Source organism: Dinoponera quadriceps, unplaced genomic scaffold, assembly GCF_001313825.1.
Source record: "Dinoponera quadriceps isolate SergipeBrazil2010 unplaced genomic scaffold, ASM131382v1 scaffold4133, whole genome shotgun sequence".
NCBI lineage: Eukaryota > Metazoa > Arthropoda > Insecta > Hymenoptera > Formicidae > Dinoponera > Dinoponera quadriceps.
This window is the reverse complement of record NW_014558113.1, coordinates 80,096-101,525: the sequence shown is the minus strand read 5'-3', so window position 1 is coordinate 101,525 and position 21,430 is coordinate 80,096. Positions and strand designations below refer to the sequence as shown.

Below are 21,430 nucleotides of genomic sequence, written 5' to 3'. Positions count from 1 at the left end.
AGGCAGACAAACTGAGGTGGCGAACCTGCTATCATATACCTGCTATCATATACGTTCAGAATAAATTAAACAAATTGAATATAGACGATCGTTTCCTCCTTTTATTTCAGCTGGCCGGACTGCACAAATTCATCACCGGAGTTCTCTATTGTCGTTCTCGATTCGCAGCACTCCCGAGAACTCTTTAAAGGTCGATCCCTTAATGGCGGCTGCACAAAGACAGGAGTGCGCGCTTCATTGATCGATCTATTTCTCCGTGACTGCTATGCTACTACTTTGCGACCGCTTTGAGAGGCCGTAAAACTCGACGCGACGTTACGCGATGGGAAATGAATTTCCCTGTCGGGAGGCAGAGAACGGTACGGACGCACACGTGCGATACGGTACGCTGCTCGCCGAAAAGGACGGAAATTCAGCCGGCGAAATGATGGACGCGCGCACACTCACGTATATTTGAATAAACGACGACGGCAGATGATATAAACCCGCGGGCGCATATGCGCCTGTGTTTCTCTGTGAGCGAGCTGTAAATTTGTCGGCGGCGCGCCGTACACGCCGCGGTGCCTTCGTCGACATTGTATCAGCGGAGAAGCAAAAGGGCCAGGAGTGAAACTCGCGCGCGTGATTCGAGGAAACAAAAGGACGAAAGGCGAAAAAATGTTCAAACGCGAGCGATCGAGTGCGGAATCGCGCACTTTTCCACGTGACGTACGGCGCATTTGAATTGGTAATTTTGAGAATCGAGGCTCCTCGCAATTTCGCGCTTTTTTGCGAGAGAAAGGGAGAGAGGGAGACGATCGATAACGTGAATCGGCTCGCGAATGACGTCTTGCTATCGCCGAATCGGGGATGAGGATCAAGCGAGTGAGATTATCATCAACGTCGAATTACGGTGACGATTGATCGGTCGATCGATCGATCAACCACCGATCGACAACCGGTGGTGGTGGTGAACCGGCGGCGATCGGCGAAAAGTGAAAATCGCACGTGTGGCATTATGTAAAGCTATCGCGGAGATGAAAATTACACGGTAGGGAAACTACGACGTAGGAAACCAGAGGTGTGTGTGTGTGTGTGTGTGTGTGTATGTAAAAGGGGGAAACACCGGCGCCAAATAATCGTCGTTGCGCGTATAAGGCGAAAAAACGGACGAAAGAAATGCGGGCGTCTAACGACTACGACGAGTGAAAGGAAATCGTATGTATGATAAAGGCGTATAATTAAGGTGTATATAATCGGGGACGATTGGACAGAGAAAAAAAGAGGAGAGAAAAGAAAAGTATATCGCGTCTGGAGAACGCAAGAAACTGAGACGTGTTGCCTTCCGACCGATCTTGTCGATCTTAAACGCGTCGCTCGATTAACTCTTTATAGCGAGGGCTATTAAACTTTTCCGACGGCGATGTAACAAGTCGTGTTTGCTCGCGAAGAAGGGAAGAAGAACATGTTCCTGCTGTATACATTGGACTCTTCCCAACTGGCGAGCTATCAATTATTAGTCATGCACCCAACGCGCACCATTCACGTGCACGGAAACTTTTAATCCAAATATTCGGAAACTTTTAATCCAAATATTTTATATCGTTATTTTTACATTTATTTTTATTTATATTTCATTTTTATCTTCATTCTTTGTTTATACTATGTAATTCTCTCCGTATCTTTCATCAGGTGCTTATAGTCTCAAGCAAATAAGTGAGCCTGTCTATTTATCTGTCTACCTTCCCCGATCTTTCTACCCGTCCCACGTATTGGCGCGATTTTCGAGAGAAATCGTCGCGCGATGAATTTGTTTTTGCAATTTCGCCAGCAGGAAATATCTCGGCGCGATAAAAGAGCGATTCTTAAAAATATTTCCAATTTCACTTGCAACAGCCGCGGCAATAGCGTGATTCACGTCCGCGTGCCGTATTTATTATTTTCCGAATGTCGTATCGCGCGCGCGCGCGTGCGAATGCGGAACGGAGGAACGTATATTTTGATGAATTCAAACGCGGCCTGCGATAAATATTGACTGATATTTATTTTAATCGCAACGCGGCGATACGTCGCGACGCACGAGAACCAGTTGACAACCGTAAACATAGCGTTGTCGCATAAAACGGAAACGCGACAACGCGCGTTTTGCACGTTGTGTACTTGCATTTTCGCAATGAGCGCGCGCGCGCACTCCGATATCTCGTTGCGCTCGATGTTTGTGTTATTTGTCCCTTGCGTAATGCACGGTTGATCGTAAAATTGTCGTAAAATTTAAGAAAAAATCTCGAATCGTTTTTGCGCAAACACGGGGGAGAAAAAACGGAGTGGAAAAACTTCACGACTGATTGGGAGAAGCTGGAGTGAAGGTACGCGAGAGGCGGATGCAATTTCGCCGTGCCGAATGTTAGAGCCGATTAAAGCTGAGCGCGTCGCGCGCGAATTATACCGCGAATGCTTATTTTCTGTCTCGTGCAGAGAGATATAGATGGAAAGAGAGAGGACGGCGTGTCCCGATTAGTTCGAAACTGTATTAAGACGAAGCGCGGAGCCAAATCGAAGCGTACGCCCTTAAAGGTCGTCCTGCACCGTTGCGCACCCCGGGGAATCTCCGCGGAGTCGAAATTCGATTACGGACGACTTTAGTCGGAGAAATGTGCTACTTAGCCAAGAAGGATAAAAAGAAAGAGAGAGAGAGAGAGACACGAGAGCCGAAGGAAATAGCGTTGCGCACCAGCCAAGTCACCTGTACCTCGTAAATAATCGGGAAGAAACGACGCGCGTGCTGTTTGTGTGTCTTTCGGTTAAATGAAATCATGGAAACTTTTACGAGAGTCTGTATGTACATGCATGTCTTACAGAGAACTCGTGCATCGAGCGAGGACACGGGAACGAACTTCATGTTCCGATTTCACGTAAATCGAGCAAAAAGAATTACGACTCACGCCAAATTTGACGTGTTGTGCAGAATTTGCAGAAGAAAATGAATTGCAGGAATGATAACGCAATAATCCGAGATTATATTGGAGGAGTAAAAGCGAGCTTCAGACTTTGAACTTTGTACCAATCGAACGAGAAGCCGTCACGTGCGCCGTCGCACAGAGTGGTCAACGTAATTATATCTGTCCAAATTTCGAGCACAATATCAAACGTAAAATCGCGCAGCTCATGTAAAAAAAAAAAAGAGAGAGAGAGAGAGACCATCTGTGCGATGTTCGGGTTTGACGTTAAACACTCGACCGCACACACGAGTCGAAGACAAGCGTAGTTTCTTCAAGTTGACTTACTTTTGTGGCGAGAAAATCTGCGGAGCTTCTTGAAGAACGCCATACTCGCGGCGCGACTTTTCCGGCGAGATCGAGGCACTGCTAGCAGATCTTCGCTGACGTTCGTGCGATCGATCCGCGATCCCGAGACGAGGGAGCGGACTAGACGAGGAGAGAAAACAGCGAGTTCCTTGCCAGCTCCAAGTGGCCGCGTCTGCGTTTTCGCGTCCCTCCAACGGCGCGCGTACCACGCGTGTGTATGACGCACGTTCGCCGAGTTTACTACTTCTCCCCCGCTCGCACGCGTACGCCACGTATCCACTTATCCCTACCACGCGCGACCCCGGCCGGCATTCACTACCGCGTGCACCGCGCCAGGGATGTTGACAATGTCGATAAGCACTTTGGGTATCTCTCGATTGTTTATATTTTTCCTACCGCTTTCGTCTTCAGTGATTGAAGGTGTAGCAACCGTGAAATGCTCTCGACGATATTTACGCGGCGGAATGTGTCCTTTATTTTATTTCACCGCGCTATCTCTCGCGGATAAACACGAGCGCGCTTGAAAATATACGTCAAATTGTGACTTCGAGGTAAATTCGATTCGCTCGATCGTTAAAAGAGAGAGGAGATCGATAAGCGAGCCGATTGCGCTTATTCGCGCGAATATTTCAATTATGGGAGGATAATAATGCTGGACGGTATGATTCCCGGCGCGCACGTCGAGTATTTTTCCAGACTTGCGGGAAAAGCGCACCATGAATCGATCTTCCACGTTCAAACTGTACTCTGTATTCCAATTATTGCAACACGTTCGCTACCGGAATGACCCATGCGCGACGCAACGATCTCTCACGAGAGACTAGCGTACACACCACATGTGTGACAGCAAAACATTTTTTATGTCTACATTATTAAACTAATGCTGCGATTCTATAAAAAAATATACGAATGAATCGTAAAGTCGTAATTTACTAAGCAATTGTAAGAATTACAATTTTATATAAACTGCAATTCTGCATCAGAATCTGTACTGCTCATCGTTATATGTCCATAATTACGATTAGTGACTAAGGTTAGGGATGCTGCAAAATACTTCCATACATCATGTAAACCAATAATAATCTATCTTTAAACGCTCTAATGGGTTTATAATTCAAGGCTTCAAATGGATCTTAATCTAATAAACTGTCACTTGAGAGTTGCGAGTAAAAGAAAGAAGAAGTTGTAAGGTTAAACAATATCTCATTTGGAGTACAATATAGAAATCCTTTTAAACTTGAAGTAAGCACTAATAAATTGATATGCATACATTTATATCTTTTCTATATTACCTATTGTATTCTTTTTTAATTAAACATCCAATATACAATATATTTATGTTTCAATTCATTATGTATTATATTGTAATAATAAAACACTGGAAATGTTGGTAAAATTCACAAACTATAGCTTTACGAGAAATCGTAGATATTTATGATGAATGATCATACGACATACGGTACGCACAGAATTGCAGATCTACTCATAAGTTGTTATAAGCCTTACAAGAACAAATTATGATTCTTATGATTCTGTTTAAAATTACAACATGAGTCTGTTTTACATAATTCTGTAAAAAAAAAAAACAAATACGATGTGGTCTGTGGGGAAAGTTCCGCGAATAAACCGTGGTAATTAAACGTGTTAATATTAATAAATCCTACTATTTCTTCCCAATTTGGACTCACATTTGAACCTGTTCCGGTTTCTCCTATTTAATTATGCATTTTTTCATTCTTCTTCTGGTTTGCGAAAAAATACTAACTAAGCTAAAAATCGATTCAACGTCGATTTGCCATCTCTATTTCGGTCCATTATCGTAAGTTCTCGAAAATAGCGGCGCCAAATTTGCCCGGCTTAACGATATTAATGATTTTTCCGGCGTCACCCGAGCGTTCTTCGCTCCTTCTTCCAGGACAATTCGACTTTGTCGGGTATATATACACCCGATATCGGAGATATCTTATCGCTGATGCCGTCTATCGAGCGTCCCTTAAGGATTCGACAAGAACTAACCGCACACGGTGATCGTTCTCGCGACCGTAAATAGAAAGGCGAGAGAAGGAGCAGAAATTGAACAACCCGGCTGGCGGTCGCGATCCTTCAAGCCCGATCCTCCGCTATCTATCCGCGGCGAGGGTTAGCTTCTTCGATCGGGTTAGCTTAGCTCGACTATTCTTCGGGTATCCTCGGGTCCGTTTACTTTACGGCGGACTTTGAGGCGAAGCACGAAGCCCGATAGTAGCGAACGAGCGGGCAAGAGCGAGAAAGGGAGAAAAGCGAGTATAAAAGTAATTGTCGGGCGGGGCCGGGGATAATTGGCGGGAAAACTCAATTAGTTTGCCGTTCGCGAGACTTTGTTGGTTGTCGGAAAGTTCGAGGCCGGGTCGTCGCACCGGGAGACCCCGATTGGAACGGAAAGCCGGCCTCCTGCACGTTGCAGTCCGAACACAACTCCGCTCGTGAAAAGCGCGGTTTTCTCCTTGAACTCTCGAGATTGTGAAATTGTGGGCTCGCGATATATTTATCTTACGTAAACGGGAGCTTTACCGAGTCGACGTTAGAGTGTTTTCTCCCCGTCACTGCCGACGTATCATACGCACGTTGTATTGTACGGATGCGTGGTTTCGACGTACGGAAACTTGGCGAAGCCCTTGTAAATAGGCATAAAACGAAATTTCAAAGTATAATTAATTTAGTAAGAGGGAGAAAGGGTAGAGCGCGAAACAGATGTCACCTTGGCGAACTCGATCTACATAGTTGGAAACAGGCGCTCAGAGTTTGAGAGCTTGTCGAGCTTACCACGCGGAGACTTTCGCGACACTTTATGTAATGCGCTTTTGATTAAAGTTTTGCGACACTTTGGATTAATATTGGACAATGCCGGGAATATCTACAATGCAATTCCGTGTCGGCCGTCCGGGAGAGATATCCTTTTCGTTTATTCCCCCCGAGTTCCTCGTCTTTTTCTTTTTTCGGGGGAGGAGGAAACGAACTTTTTTAATGATTCGGATAAATTAAGTATACCGAAACGTTTGTATGATTAAGTGTTAGCAAAAAGACAAGTTTATTCACGTCGGACAAACAAAGTCTTGAGCACACGCATGAATAGAGATCCGAAAGCACTACTTTGGCGAGTTTAAAATCGACACAAGAAGTGTAGGGCTTTTTCTCTTGAAAGGACCGAGAATTAAAATGTTTCGCGCATACTGTTAAAACAAAGCATTCCCGCGATACTTCCTCGCCGCTACGACTCGCTTATGGAAAATGAGTGCAAGTTGCCGGAGGAGACCCAATTCCGCAGCAAAGTTAAAGCTCGCTCACCTTCCAACCGTAACTTCTGCTGCTAACATTTGAGCTGTTACGTCGTCTACGTCGGTTGCCGATTAAAATTCGCGAGCGGCATAAGGGAACGGCTAACACTCAAGCCCGGAAGCGGAGCTTAAGTCGCTACAAGCGCGTCGTTAAGCCGGCGATTATTCCACGGTCGAGAGAAGAATCATGCGCGGTCCTCGCGGATTTCATTAAAACGCTCATCAAGGGAAATTTTAATATCGCCCGGCTGAAATGCGACTCTCGCGTCGACTCTTGTCCGCTCGGCGATACAGAATGGTGGCCTTTTAATTTTCGGAATTAGTTTACCACAAAATAAAACTTCGTACACGGAAAAAATTGCACACCGCACTCGCGACTTATCTTTTCTATTCGAGGAATCATATACCCACCGGTCTTATCGAATACTCGCTATATATTAATTAACATTAATTAAGTGATCAGGAAACCTCGCTGTTTGCAACCCGGTTGGAAACCCGAGTCGATTCATGTTCGATGTGAAATAACGAAATAACGAGCGACGGTATTTGCGAAAATATGAAAGTTTAGACCATGAAAAGCCCGCCTTGTTCTTGATATTAAATCAGCTTCACCGTATAATCCGTCCAATTTTCCATGAGAGGAACTCGACTGCGAATTTGCCGAGTTTTACCCGTTGTTAATTCCCACCTTTCTAACCATACGGTGTATAAAGCGAATTTACAAGAGGGACCCACTTATAAAACCGATAACAAGCTTCGATCTGCGGGTGCACGCTTCATCATTCGCGAAACGTATTCGTTTCGCCGTCCCCTCGACTCTACGGCACTCCAAGCAATTAACTAATTGCCGCGATTTAATTCAGCGATTGGCCGAAAATTGTCCGGAATTAAAATCGCCGATAACGAGCGCGAACGAATGGCATGCAAAACGGCGGGAATCGTCCGTCCTATATTTGCGATCCTCGGAGGACACTTTAATCCGGATACGGAGTCCGTATCGTCGGAGCTAATTTCGCGTTAAAAGCGTTTATATACATCTCAGTATTGATCTCACGCGAGCGTGTTGCATATTGGGAAAATATAAAGGTATCACTCGAATAACGTTGCGTAACCGCATTCCCCGATCGCGCGACGCGAAGCCCGGGAATTCGAATAAAAAGACAGGACGGCGAAATATTAAAGTGTATCGTTTCTCTCGTAAAAATCTCAGGTTCGAGCGGCTCGGCAGTGCCGAGGTAAGCACATGTATGGGTATTTGCGCGCGTCTCTTTCCCGCCACCGAAATATCGTACGTCGATACGTCGCGCGAAAAAAGTCACGGGCGAAAGTCGTTTATCGTACTTCCGACACACGTTTCGAAAGTTCGAAGCCCGCCGAACTGGGAAGCTGCCACGGCAAAAAGCGGGTTTTTGCGAAAGAAAACCTCGCCTCGATACGCCCAGTACGTTTTCGACGACNAAAAAAGGGGGGGGGGGGGAGAAAAAAGAAAAGGTACCCGTTGGACTTTCATGAATCCGGGAGCGTTTTACCTCGCGCGCTCGTTTGACCTCGTCGACTACGGTCGTTACGTCGCTGCTGCCTTCTCGACGCGTTAATTTCTCTCCTACGTGCCAAGCACAGATCGCGATTAACCATTAACCGAGAGCATAAATTTCCGGCGACCTCATCGTCGTCGGCTATCATCGTCCACTTCCGCCCGAGTCATTCGAGAGAGTCGTCGTTCGACGACGTACATCTTGAAGTATATTTATTGGTCGGAAAATTCACAATGCGCCCGTTTACTTACTTGTTCTGACAGGAAAGAGAGAGAGAGAGAGCTTATAAGTGACGTAATTTTTTATTCCCGTATTATTATTCCATTCGACTGCTTCGTTTCTTTCCGTTTCTCTCTCAACGCTACCGATTACATATTCCGATGCGATTCGCGCAATGTTTAATCACACCAGGTTTCCTAATTTCTTTCCTCCACTCGAAGTTTCCAGATGTATCGCGATATAAGTCGGTGAGATTTATATTCTCACTCCCGGCCGTCCGACTTTCTTTTCCGAAAAATTCACGGCGAACATCGCGATATAATTTGCGCGAGATTTATCGCTATCTTGCTCGGAGTTTTTTTCCCTATTCCTGCACCTAAGCGCATTATAACGCAATCCGCGTAACTTTCGTTCCCGCACACGAGCACACTTTAATTCTGTTCTTTTGCAGGAGATGGGACGTCGGTTCACGCGAGCGTCTGTGAATTGTCGCGGCGAATTCTTCGCGATTTAACGATCGCACCGGGACGGTCTCTCCGTCTTCCCACCTGCCCCCGCGACATATTCAATAGCGAGAAACTTTTATTTCGATCCGTACATGCGGCGAACTTTAATACCACAGGATAGGCGAGCGATGTAGCTTATCCCGCCCGAGAATTCGACACCAGTGTGCAATACTAATATTTCCTCTCGTCGATCGGAAACCACAGAGTGCACTTGAAAGCACCCGCGACAGTCTCGCGGGAACTTTCGAGTTCGAAAGCTATCCGGCGCCGATCTTCCGTCGGCGTTCGTTATCGCGCCTCAGCGCAGAGATTCCTCCCATTGAAGGGAATAATTAAATTCAATAAAAAGTTGCGAGACTCACAGGACTGCCATTGAAAATACTACTTTGACTCCGAGGGAGATGAAGAGGGTTTCTCCGGACTGTCGACTAACAACTGGAGTGGCAGAAGCGGTCAAGATCTGCTGCGTTCGATTTTTAATATCGTACGATATTCTGTAACTATCGCGATATATCAGTCCGGAAGCAAGCACGATTGTTTTCGATTTATCTTACAGTACCTGCAACCGAGAGCTCTTTCAATAACGGCGGAGCACTCCCTCCTCTGTGCTATCAAACCCTATTCCCGACGATCCGTTTTCCACGCCAACATCGGCAGACGTGAGATTTGTTCCTGCATTCGATGAAAAAAAATGCGAGGAAAAAAGAGAGGTGGCGACCACTTTTAAGCGTGCTGACAGCATTAGAATGGAAATCGTAAAATGGAATTAGGCTAATTGATAGGTACACTCGATTGATTCCTCGGTGCGAGAAGCACACGCGTGCGAAATTACACTTGCGTATCGCAACGGTGGAATGACGCATTTATAGCAGCACTCTCCTCCCTTCCTCCGTCCTTTAGCTTTTGTCCTAGATAAATAAATAAATAAATCGTCGAGTGTTCCCCGCGCGAACGCGCGTCACGGAAAATTACAATTACGCGCAGAATTTTATTCGGCACAGTCCGGCGCGAATTACACGTCCAAAATGAGTATCCTATTATTTGTGCGTGCTCAGTAAGAAATAAAATATTAATTTTAACATTTTTACATGTTCCGGAAAGTCCGTTCTAAATTTTTAATTAAAATAATTCATTCGTCGTGTGTTACTTATTCAGAAGTTGAAAAAGTTAGTGAATTGATATTAACACATTTTCTTCCAACATATGATATTATTTTAACTTAAATTTTATTCGTAATAGTATAATAAGTTTAATATTAATTATATTAAAATATTTATAATATCAAGTGTTACAAATGCTATTTTAAAAAAATTTATCACTTGTTGTGTTGTTTAAGTTTTAAAATAATAATTATTACAGCTAAAATTAACATAACTAATCTATAAATTTTAATGTATGAAATATGCTATTTCAGCATCTATACGTATTGAATGCTGATTTAATGCAAAATGTTGGAATAAAAAACGCAGTATGTTAAATTAACTAAGCAATTGTATTAAAAGAAGTCGAAATGATATTTCATTTTTAAATGATGACACGAAAAATATTAAGTTACTGAACTGACGTAAATATAAACGCATGGAAACGTCAAAGAAATGGTAACATATTAGCTGTATGTTAATTTTACATTGAAGCAATAATTAAAAGTTGGTAACAAGAAAATTTTTAACATGTGGGCGTAAAAGTTTTTACTGTATGCATCAGTGTGTGTGTGTACGTGCGAATATTTAAAAGGAATAATATAATTTAACGATACGACGTGATCTTTTGCTTTTTTCAGTACACGTTCCCGAGTCATAAACGTTGGCTGATAAAACGTAAAAGTAGCAATCCAGCGTGCCAGCTGTGGCGCTCCATTCGATAACGTAACGTGACGCGAAAGAAGGCGACACGATAACAGCGCGTTGCTCTTTGCAGCGAGTAAATTCACCGTGTTCGAATTTAGCGTGCGAGCAGAAACGGACGGGAACAAACCCGACATCGTGTTTTCGCGCGACATTAATTAAATTGTCCTCGCGCACGAGTCCGCGCGCGCGCGCGCTCGCATTTGCGCACAGCGCGTAATGGAGATGAATATAATGAGCGTATTTAATCAAGCTGTTTAATCAAGGTGTCCTTTTACAGCCGACCGCGCAATATCGTAAATAACCCGCTAGTATTCCCGACGCTCCTGTAAAAAGGTAATGCGCGCTCGCTACGGACGATAGCCGAATAACAGTATATTTCGGCCGTCACAATGGCGCGAACATCCCCGAAGTTCTTTTCTTTTTTCTCTCTCTCCCTCTCTTTCTTTCTCCTCAGTGCTTTTTTTTTTTGTTTTCGCACGCAATAACGGCGACAGTCGACTCGAAATTCCCGAGCGAGCGAGAATACTTTTTCTCGGTGCGATAATATGCGATTTAAAACGTAAAAATATATCACGCGCGGATATAAAGTCCGCTAAATATGAACTGCACGTATGCGTCCATATTTCGATGTTAATTTAATGCGTTAACATGTAGCTCAATGAGAATTTTGCAAACCGTATCACCTATCCGCAATTATTATAATTTGCATTTGCTTGTAGAGAAATTCATTTATGCATTATGAGGTTATGAATGTTCAATGAGGAACGGCCGGTGGCGATAGATTCAGGGTATGTTTAATAGTTAATAAGACGGATCAATTTAACGTCGAGTTGAATACTCGGCACGAGACGACACCACGAAATTTCGACGACAGCGTACGGCGCTTTAATGAGGGGGCCAGGAATGCGAATATCACGCCACTCGGGAACGCTCTATATTACGCGATATTGCCCACAATGGACACCGAAAGGAGATTATTGCAGCGATATGCGAGCCGCATTTAGTCGTGATTGAATTACCCCCGCGAAGCCATTACATGGAAAAAACTCGTTCGTCGCCGGCGTCGGTGAAACGCCGCGAAATTATGCCGGGGAAGACGCGACGATAAATCTCCGCGCAGGATTGCCTTCCGGAATGGACCGGAAGACGCGAGAAATGGAAGGCGAAGGGGAATGTAATCGGAGATGAAAGATAGCCGAAGGTCGACCGGACGTTTTGTGCCCCCATCACTCGCTGTAATTTTCCGACCGGCGGAAAAGTCTTTGCTCCAAGTACGGGTTCTTCATGGTAATCGAGGCAACTCTCTCTCGATCGGCCTCGGTCTTTATGGCAAACCGACGGCATTCTTTGCCTCGTATTTATTTTTCCTCAATAGTTCACAGGTTTACGGAGTTCCAATAAAAGTGCGATCTTAATAGGACTACGGTAGCAAGTTTCGTTTCGCTCGTCCATGTCTGCGTATTTTAGAAATTCGCGTGCTCGATTTAAGAGCTTTACGTTCGCCATGAGTGAGCGTAAAAATAACGTCCCGAACTGACGTCACGGAAAATTTGCTACAAAAATGATAAAATAAATGGGTCAGCATTTGAACCGTGTAGAGTTTAATTATACAGATGTCTCGAACAGTTTCGAATATTTAAAACGCACCGAGATACTTGAAACCGGAAATTCTCTCTCTCTTTGTCTTTTTTCTCTCTTTAACTCTCTCTCTCTCTCTCACTCACTTTTTTAATATAATCGCGTAATATTGCTATTTGAATATTTGCGGCTTTAATAGTTACGTCGAAACCAAAATTGCGAGCCATTGTATCGCCATGAATACGCGATGTATTACACTGGTACTGTCGCAAATGGCACGAAATGGATTTCGGGTTTCCGCGGCTGCCGATGCGGAAGATTTATAGGCGCTTTAAAAAGCTCAATGTTTTCGACGGCGTCGTTAGAGCCAGCGGTAAAAATCGATGCTTCGGCTAAATATCGGAGCTAAACCCGCACAAAACAGGCGCTAGAAACTGCGCATCTCCCCGTATGTTTCGGATGTGGACAAACGTGAGCGCGAGCATTTTCGACGAAATTTTATTTTTCCTTTTTTTAATCCATCCAACTCACGCAAAACCGATATTTGTGCGCCCGATGTGCAACGATCGCGCGAACATGTTAAAGTTTTTATAACTCTCGTATCCTATAAAAATAATCGAATGAAGCAACGGCGTTTTGGTGAACAATTCTTTTAATCGCACCTGACAGGTACTAAATTATTGCGCTCTTCGTGATAAAATGTATGAAAATGAAGTTACAAAAATTTAAAAAAATATACAAAGCGTGAACTCACTTCTTTCAATAGAAGAATTTTTTATAAACACATTTAATTAAATACGCGTGAAAACATCAGACAAATTTGTAAAAAAAAAAGGAAAAATTACTAAAGGAACTGATATAACATTAAATCCTTACTAATAATATATATTACGGTAGCAATTGATGCAATATTAGATAATAATATGAAAGAACTTTTTTATTATTTATAAATAAAAGCGTGCATTATATAAATGTTCCATTTTGCAATTTATTTCAGAATGATTCTCGCATCTGTGCAATTTCGCGTAACGTTTATTATACACTGCAACTTCAAAGATTGACTGATAAATTTTTAATAAAACGTAACATACAATTTCACGCGCTCGCGTACACAACACAGGCGTTAAATTAATTTTTATCCGTGTGAACGACCGAAACGTAATCAGTTTCGCAAAGCGTCTCGCTGCACCATTGCTTGAAACATTTGAAATAAAAATGGGAGAGAGAGAACGTCGGGACCTGCCAGTTTATTTCTAAACGATATATATGCCGCAGCGATATAACAGTGAGTCGGCTACCAAGTACGACGTATCGCCCTTATGGCAAATGGTGATAACGAGCCGCACGTTGTGCGCTCATAATGTCGAGACTCCCCATCGAAAGGGAGAGATAGACAGAGGAGGAAGTCTTTCGAGACGATCTTTCGGGGGAATTCTGCGGGAGGCCATAATATCGCGCGTCTTTAATAAAAAATTGATAAAAATAAAAAAAAATAGAAAGAGAGAGAGAGAGGAAGAAAAAAAAATGCAAAATAAAAATAATTATTTGTGTAAACATATATAGTAAAAAATTTTGTGTTATAAACGGTCCACCCAAATTTTCGTGTTACTCCAACAAGTTGAATATGTTAATTTAACATATCTGTGTACTTTTTAATATATTCCCCGTATTAAAATAACACAAAAATGGACCATTTGCAACATGATATCTTTTATCGCGTAGCATCAGCATGCTTACTTCCAACGTAAACATAATGTAAACTTTCTAAATTTCTTGAAATGAAATTTTCTTCACAAAATAGTGACCACTGAGTCGCTCGAATTCAAGCGACTTTTCATTCGTATAGAATGTATTCTTTACCCTGAATCGTCGCAGTGCATATTTTCGTTCAAAATTGAAACGTGAATCTGATGTACTCCATCGTCACAGGAACATATTGAGTGAAACATTTATCTTGCGATTTTGAGTGGCAGTATTTTCACTGTCGCTTCGAGTAAAAATACTACCACATTTCACTTATTTTGAATGAGACTCCATTTCAAGAGACTTACTCCACTACATTTAGAGAGTTACGTAAGATTCCAAATGACAGCGTGATCCATCATTGCACTAGATGTTAAAGAATTAACTATGATGAGAACGCGATGAGATATATTCTCTCGCTCTTTCTCTCTTCTTCGTATAATATGCAGTTCATTAAGTGATACAACGAAACGCAGATGCGCGCGTTTCCTGTGCGCGCCAAGTACCTTCGCACCTGNCTTTTTTCCTTTTTTTTTTCCCCCCCCCCCCCCCCGTCCTCTACTCGTCCCTAAGACGTTCCATCGCTCTCGTGGAAATGAGTTTCTATGAGGAAGTTTTGAAGTTCGACTTACCGCTGCAGGATATTTCGCATCTCCGCTACCCAACGATCGAAGTTGTTTTTTCTTCGCGAAAACCGGTGGCCGCCTCCGCTGCCGCCGCCGTCGTTCTGTGAGTTTTCATTCCATTGAAATTGCAAAAGCTCGTCCTGAAATTATACGAGCATTATGTATACGATGTTAACGTACAAAAACAACAATCGGGAAATTTTCACACGCAAACGATGAGATTATTAACGCAGAAATAATTACGGTATCTTAACGTGCGAATGGCGCAAATAGTAACGTAAACGTTTGTATTACCATTGGAAAATGGAATATGTTCGCATTAATTGTTCGCTTGGCGGCACAACGCATGCTAATTTCAATAAATTTATATTTTTTATTTAAAAACTCGCAAAACGTGCATGTCTGCTGAAAAATATACCAATGTTACTTGCTTGTTTATTTTTCTGTAAATACGAATACATTTTTCTCTACTAAATTTTTTTCCTCTGCGTAAACTGCCGATATATAATAAAAATTGCATAGTTGATGTATAGAAAAAATTGATGGAAATAGCTGCAGGTATTTTTTTCTTTTTTTTTTTTAAGGAATATAAATATCGAAACCGCTGATCGAGCGGTAATATTGACCTTTCCTGCGTCGGAATGAGGAACGTTTTCAATAAATTCACGTCGCCGGGACGTTTCCGCCTGTTCGCCGACGTCGTTAAATTCAGCTCGAATAAAATCTCGATCGTTTTTATTATTGTATGTTGCCGATATACGATCGACGATTCGATCGATTATAGCGCATCATAGTGGCGCTTATATCATGCATAGGATACGATCAAATAAAATTGGAGGTCACTTGTGCAATGAATAATTATTATTACATTTAACTCTTTATTTAACAATTAATTGTTATATTTAATTTTTATGTCCGTTTCTACCAACGTCGATTAAACTTTAATCCGTGTTTAAACCATCTTCAGACAAAGCAAACTCAGGTTAAGCTTTAATCGAGATATTAATAGAAACAGGTATTAGTATAGTGCGAACCCACATCTTTTAGGCGTTTGACGAAACTGAAAGCCAATACGTAACACCCGTTATACTTCAGCAGCGTTTTTGGGACCTCGTCATTTATTAATATTAGGTTTATTCATGTTGCTTGTATTTTTCGCATTCAACTTCCTCGCTCTTGCTTTTTTTAGCGTTCGAATATATGCGTCCGTCTCGTTCTAAATACGAAAGTGCAAAAAGTGCAAGCAACAAGCCTCGTCGTAACGTACGAAATGCTATATCGTGACGACTAAAGGATCGTCTACATTGGAAGTAAGCAGTATTAAGTAAGGAGTAGAGGATTGATTTGTAATAAGGCAATAAGGAATAGGGAATGGGAATTTCGCTTACTTTCGGTGTTACTCTTTATTCCGCTAAGAAAACTCTCTTACTCCTTACTTCGCAGTGTTACCACCTCCAATGTCGACGATCCTTAACACGTTCATTGTCAAGCTGAAAATTGGAATTTCGTATTTTTTCATTTTTTTATTTAGTTTTTATCGTGCTCAAAATAAGTTAATATATTATTTATGCTTTTATTATTATGTAAATAGGATTTATATACTGTAAATATCTATAACGCGATAACGCGTGATCGGCCATTTGGTGATAACTCGCATCACGCGATATCGCGTGATTGGCAATGAACGTGTTAACGCTAACTCCGTGCCGCATATAGTGATCGTTTTGCTTCCGAGCAAGTTTAAAAACGATCTCACCAAACTCTAATGAATGTTATCAACGATTGGAAATCAAGTGTTACCTATCTTGCGCGTGTTCGTCGAGCATATTTTTTCATTAGACGCCCCTTCGAGTCGGGAAAGCATCATGTGCAAACATGAATTCGTTCACTGGACGATGTGTCGTTGTCGCTGCGTAATTACTGCCGTGTTCTGATCTCGATCCTGGATTCTGCTCTCGCCTATTCCATAATTCCGGATACTCGCTCGCGTAGACACGAATTCAACGAAGAAACACGTACTAATTACGGTCGACGACTGTTGATCGACGCGATGCCGACCGTTGTGCACGAAACGCGTTTCGGAACTTCGAAGCGACCGTTGGAAGTAGCCAGTCAACATAACGTCTAAAGTCAGGACATAAGACGTCTAAAAGACACATTAGAGATGTTTTTGTCAGACATTTTATTTACAAATATTTTTAAAATGCCTTAAAGATGTCTCCCAGACGTCTCACGTCCCAACGTTTTAGACGTTGTATTGTCTAAATAAATACAAGCTGAGTCGCTGGTCGCCATTACAGCGGCTTAAAGTTCGAATCGCTCTCTCTTGTTTCCGCTTTGCCGCGAACGAGTCTCGCGTTCGTCGTCGCGAATATTCCCAGGCTTGTTACCGAACAAAGTGCCGTGCGATCGCTGCGTAATCAGGGCAATCCGGAGTTTGAGGTCACTTTTTACTTCCAGGCGCCGAAGAAACCAGCACCGGTAAATAATAACAATAAAACAGACGCTGCGATAGATAGAGCACGTCCGCGCGACTTGTACGTATCGAGTCCTGTATATTTCGTCCGTGACTTCAGATTAGGTATGATGCGACCGATATTACGGAATATCGAGCAGAAAGCGTATTACCCGGAAATAATGGTCGAAATAAGTTTGAGAGATTCGGCGAGACCAAAGATTTTTTTTCCGAAAATTTAATAATCGACATTCAGCCAACTCTCGTCGACGATGTTGGCCGAAGAAAGGTTAATTTCCTGGTCGGTAAAGCAGGATCTTTTTGGCGGTTTCGCTAATACGTCTGTGACAATTTTGTCTCGACTCTTACCGGCAGCTGGCGCCACACAACAGTCGTGTAGAAATCTGAATATGTGAAGCAGTTTGAGTATAAATGAACTCTGCGTGAAAGTGAGTTATTCTGACTAATTGTGAAGGAAAGAATAAAGTAATTTCTACGAATAGTTGAGTATCTCATTGAGTACCTCATTGAGTAACTCTAAGGTAATTATAATTATCAAGCAGTATGATGTGAACGATGTGCTGTAATAATATCGATTCGTATTTTAAAAGAGGTTATTTCTAACCTGTGCGAGTTTACGAGTTTACGTACTCGTTTCTTTTTAATTGATTAACTTTCAGGTTGAAATATGGCATCTCGAATGAATGTCTTCTTGACTTTTGTACGTCATTATGCGGCGCAGCCGAGAGCTTGGAAGCCAAAGGGTATAAGATATGGCCATATTATATATTATCCAAGGTGCGTAAGGTTATGTTGGAGCGTGTATATGCATTTCAAACCTGTGCGATTAATCAGTTTTACGATAATATCTATTGCTGTGGACATTCATTAAAATATATTTACAGGCATCCGAATCATGTTGATCCGCCTATCATACCAACTAAACTTTTAATGGTTACACGAGTGAAACCTTTTAAGGGTAACCCTTACTGGGAGAAGAATATACTTGAGAAACACTTGGGTATTCCAAGATTGGTAATTCAAATTCTTGGCAATGAATAGAATAATATTTGTTATAATATTTTTTATATATAATATTCTTTATTTGCTTAATTATCATTCTCTCCAACAGGAAAAAGGACCAGTAATCGTTAAGAACACACCAGAAATATGTGCCATGTTATGGTCAGTAAAGCATTTAGTGAAAGTCACTCCCATAAAATTACCCGACAAATTGCCAACTGAGGATGACTTGAATGGTACATATTTACATGAAAATGGTACATTTTATATTGTACCAAAAGTAGATCCTGCACGTTATGAAGCTACGGATGAGTTTGTTAATAGTCCGAAGAAGCTAAATCGCAATCTTATATCTGAAAAATTGAGACTCAAGTGGTTATCATATGGTCTTGTGTACAATTGAATGAAATAAATAATGTAGTTATTAATCAAATTGTCGACTTTGTTGATATTGATATAAACTAAAAAATTTTCAGTTTGAAATAATTCCGTTATAATGATAAAACTGAAACTGTTTTAGCCTTTACAAAAAGCTTTAAAATAGTATCTCTATATAATATCTCTATATAATAAATGTATTAAAAAGTATCATATATGATCGATATATTTTTTATAAGTACATCCCGTAATATGAAAATATGTGATATGAAAGTAACGAATAACTTTGCGCTTTAAGAGGTTACAAAGGAGAAACGATTGAACAAATAATATAGTTTATTTATATTTTGCGTATGCGGTCGATCGACCGGTTTACAACCTACTAACAATAATGTTAAAATTTCTGTGTTTTATCGTATTTATCTCTGTCCCGTGTGTATCCCCGGGTATATAGTAAGATTCTCGAATTGATTTCAACTTGACTTTGTCTCTTGACGAAAATTTAACCTGAGGCTTATGTCGACGAGATACTCAATGTTGAAAATGAATAAGAGTTACAACAAATGTTCCAAAAATCCAATTATGTCTCCAATATGATCGGGAAGTCTATGGCTGGAAGCCCGGTGGATCTGGGACGCGTCGTACGCGAGAGCAAGATCTACACGATGTATCGCAACGAGATACCATTGGCTCAATTGTATGTTTCTTCAATTCACGTTTAATCGAAAAATTCAAATAAATATGAGTCGGATAGAGGAACTCTGAATATTTTCGAGCACATGGGAAGAAATAATTTTACAATGCGATAAATTTCATCTTTTGCAAGTACGATTCGGTTCATTTGTGTATTTTTATAATACTTTGATTAACAGCTGTCACACGTACTAGTAATAACGTAATCTCGAATTTAATTTAATTTAATTTCTAAAATTGTTTTATTTTCTCACGTAATATCGACTATAATAATGATAATGATAATAGAAGCTTGTGTAAGTATGTATATATGAAATTAAATTTGATTAAATTCACGACTGCATTAGTATTGTACGTTATAATCGCCTCAAAACCGGCTCGTATTTATTTAATCTCTTTGATTCACAATTAATCCAATACCATTTAAGATCGAGCTGTCGAGACCTCGTTGCGGGACATCCCGTATAATAAGTGAAAGATAGTGCCGCTTTGGGTCAGTCGTGCGGACCTACCTAGAGATACAGTGTTCCAAAAAAGAAAAGAAAAACGAAGTTCATAAAGAGTCTAGAATATGTGAACGAGACGCTCCAATTTCGCGCCGATCGATCAGTTTCGTGACAGTCCGAAATTCAGTTCTCAATAATCCGAAAACGATCCGCTAGGCCGTATCCAGAGGACGTCACCTGTCCATCCGAGATTCAACGAGCACTCTAATAGTGCGGTTCTTACATCCTCAAAACTGTACTCGAATTCTAATCCTGCAAACCGTCTCTTGTCACCGTCGACGAAGGGCTGGTGACGTTTACTCTTTTGGCGTTACTAAGAAGTGTACTAAGTTTGGAACTATAGTTAAATCTAACGTCGCTATTCATATTCCACTACCGTTCTATGAAAACAATTTCGGCCTCGTATATGCTCGAGCGGAATTCAAAAAGTCTCGGGTATAACGCTTTCGAACGTTTTTGGAAGTCCTAGTAACGGAGAGACAGTGATCGCCGTCCTCTTTCGATTCCCCCCTTCCTTTGCGCTTGTCTTTCTTTATTGTTAGCGTGTGAATTTGTGAGCGACAGCTTACCCGTGGCTTAAGGTCGTATTAGCACTTCGTGAGTGCACTTTTTTGAGGTGTACATGAGTAATCCTTCACCGTACCTGATAATCTTCAGCACGCACACACATCTGGATGTATCTTTTACAGCTAATCCTGATCCTTTCGATGACTATCACTCGTCACATTCGTCACTGTGTCGCTACACCGGTCCTGCCGAGTTGACGTTATTAATATATTCCGACATATTAATTATTATTAACGCTTCTTTCAAAATTCACAACATTAATGTTGACATATCAATATTTCAATACACAGCTGCTCCAATTCAATACCGAGACATCTTTGAATAGCGAAAAGAGAGAGAGAGAGAGAGAGAAAATACATCTTTTGAAAATTTAAATTTTATTTTTAAGAGAAACGTGACTTTACCAATCATAAATTTGTCTACCGTTAATATTCATCGATTTCATCAATCGTCTCCCGATATTGTGTCGGAGCCAGCACGATATATTAATATCAGATATATCAGATATATTAATAATACGTTAATATCAGATATATCAGATATATTAATAACACTTTAATATCAGATATATCAGATATATTAATAACACTTCTCCAAACTGTACACATGACGTATAACTTAATTTACTTGTGTTCGGAACTTCGTATAAAATTAACCGTTAATTACGTTCCTCTCTCGTAATCCTAACGACGAGCCGTGACGTCGTCGCGATCTCCTCGTCGAGAAACGATACCTCCGATGATGACGTTGGCGCGCGATCGCCTCCGTGCACGCCGTCCACCCACGGATAATCCGTCGCTCCGCGAGCGTTCCGCGCCGAAAGCCCCGCGAATCTACGCGGAACTGGTTCGTCTTCGACTGCGCAGCTTCCAGAAGCGCCGGTCCCTCGATGTATGATGAATGGAAATCGTGTTTTGCGCCCTGGTGCCCTTCTCCGGCATGTACATTCGCAAGAGTCGCGCCGCCCTCTCCTCCTGCGATCTGTCCGCCGCTTTGCCGCTCAGGAAGCTCAACAGCTTCATACTCCGTCTCTTGATTCTCAGCCTGTTGAGGAAGTTCGTCTCGCTGGTGGTGGCGGCGGCGCCGGATGAACTCCCGCCGTTCTGCTCGTCGATCTCCTCCTCCAGCCTTCTCGATCTTCGCTGCAGAAATTGCT

General features: G+C 41.9%; 2 protein-coding genes across 2 annotated transcripts in view; one reads left to right on the top strand and one right to left on the bottom strand.

Moving 5' to 3' along the window:
* LOC106749636 (low density lipoprotein receptor adapter protein 1-like) overlaps window positions 1–3,513 on the bottom strand; it is a 68,381-nt gene extending 64,868 nt beyond the window's left edge. The window contains exon 1 of the mRNA XM_014629295.1: window positions 3,264–3,513. Within this exon, the coding sequence (XP_014484781.1) occupies window positions 3,264–3,306 (43 nt within the window). The 5' untranslated portion in view covers window positions 3,307–3,513. The remainder of the gene's footprint in view (window positions 1–3,263) is intronic.
* A 13,972-nt stretch (window positions 3,514–17,485) lies between these two features.
* On the top strand, window positions 17,486–18,563 carry LOC106749640 (39S ribosomal protein L30, mitochondrial). The gene is made up of 4 exons (XM_014629308.1): window positions 17,486–17,649; window positions 17,788–17,905; window positions 18,013–18,142; window positions 18,240–18,563. The coding sequence occupies exons 2-4, from the start codon at window positions 17,796–17,798 to the stop codon at window positions 18,531–18,533; spliced, it is 534 nt and encodes a 177-aa protein (XP_014484794.1). The 5' UTR covers window positions 17,486–17,649; window positions 17,788–17,795; the 3' UTR covers window positions 18,534–18,563.
* The last annotated feature ends 2,867 nt before the right edge of the window (window positions 18,564–21,430 follow it).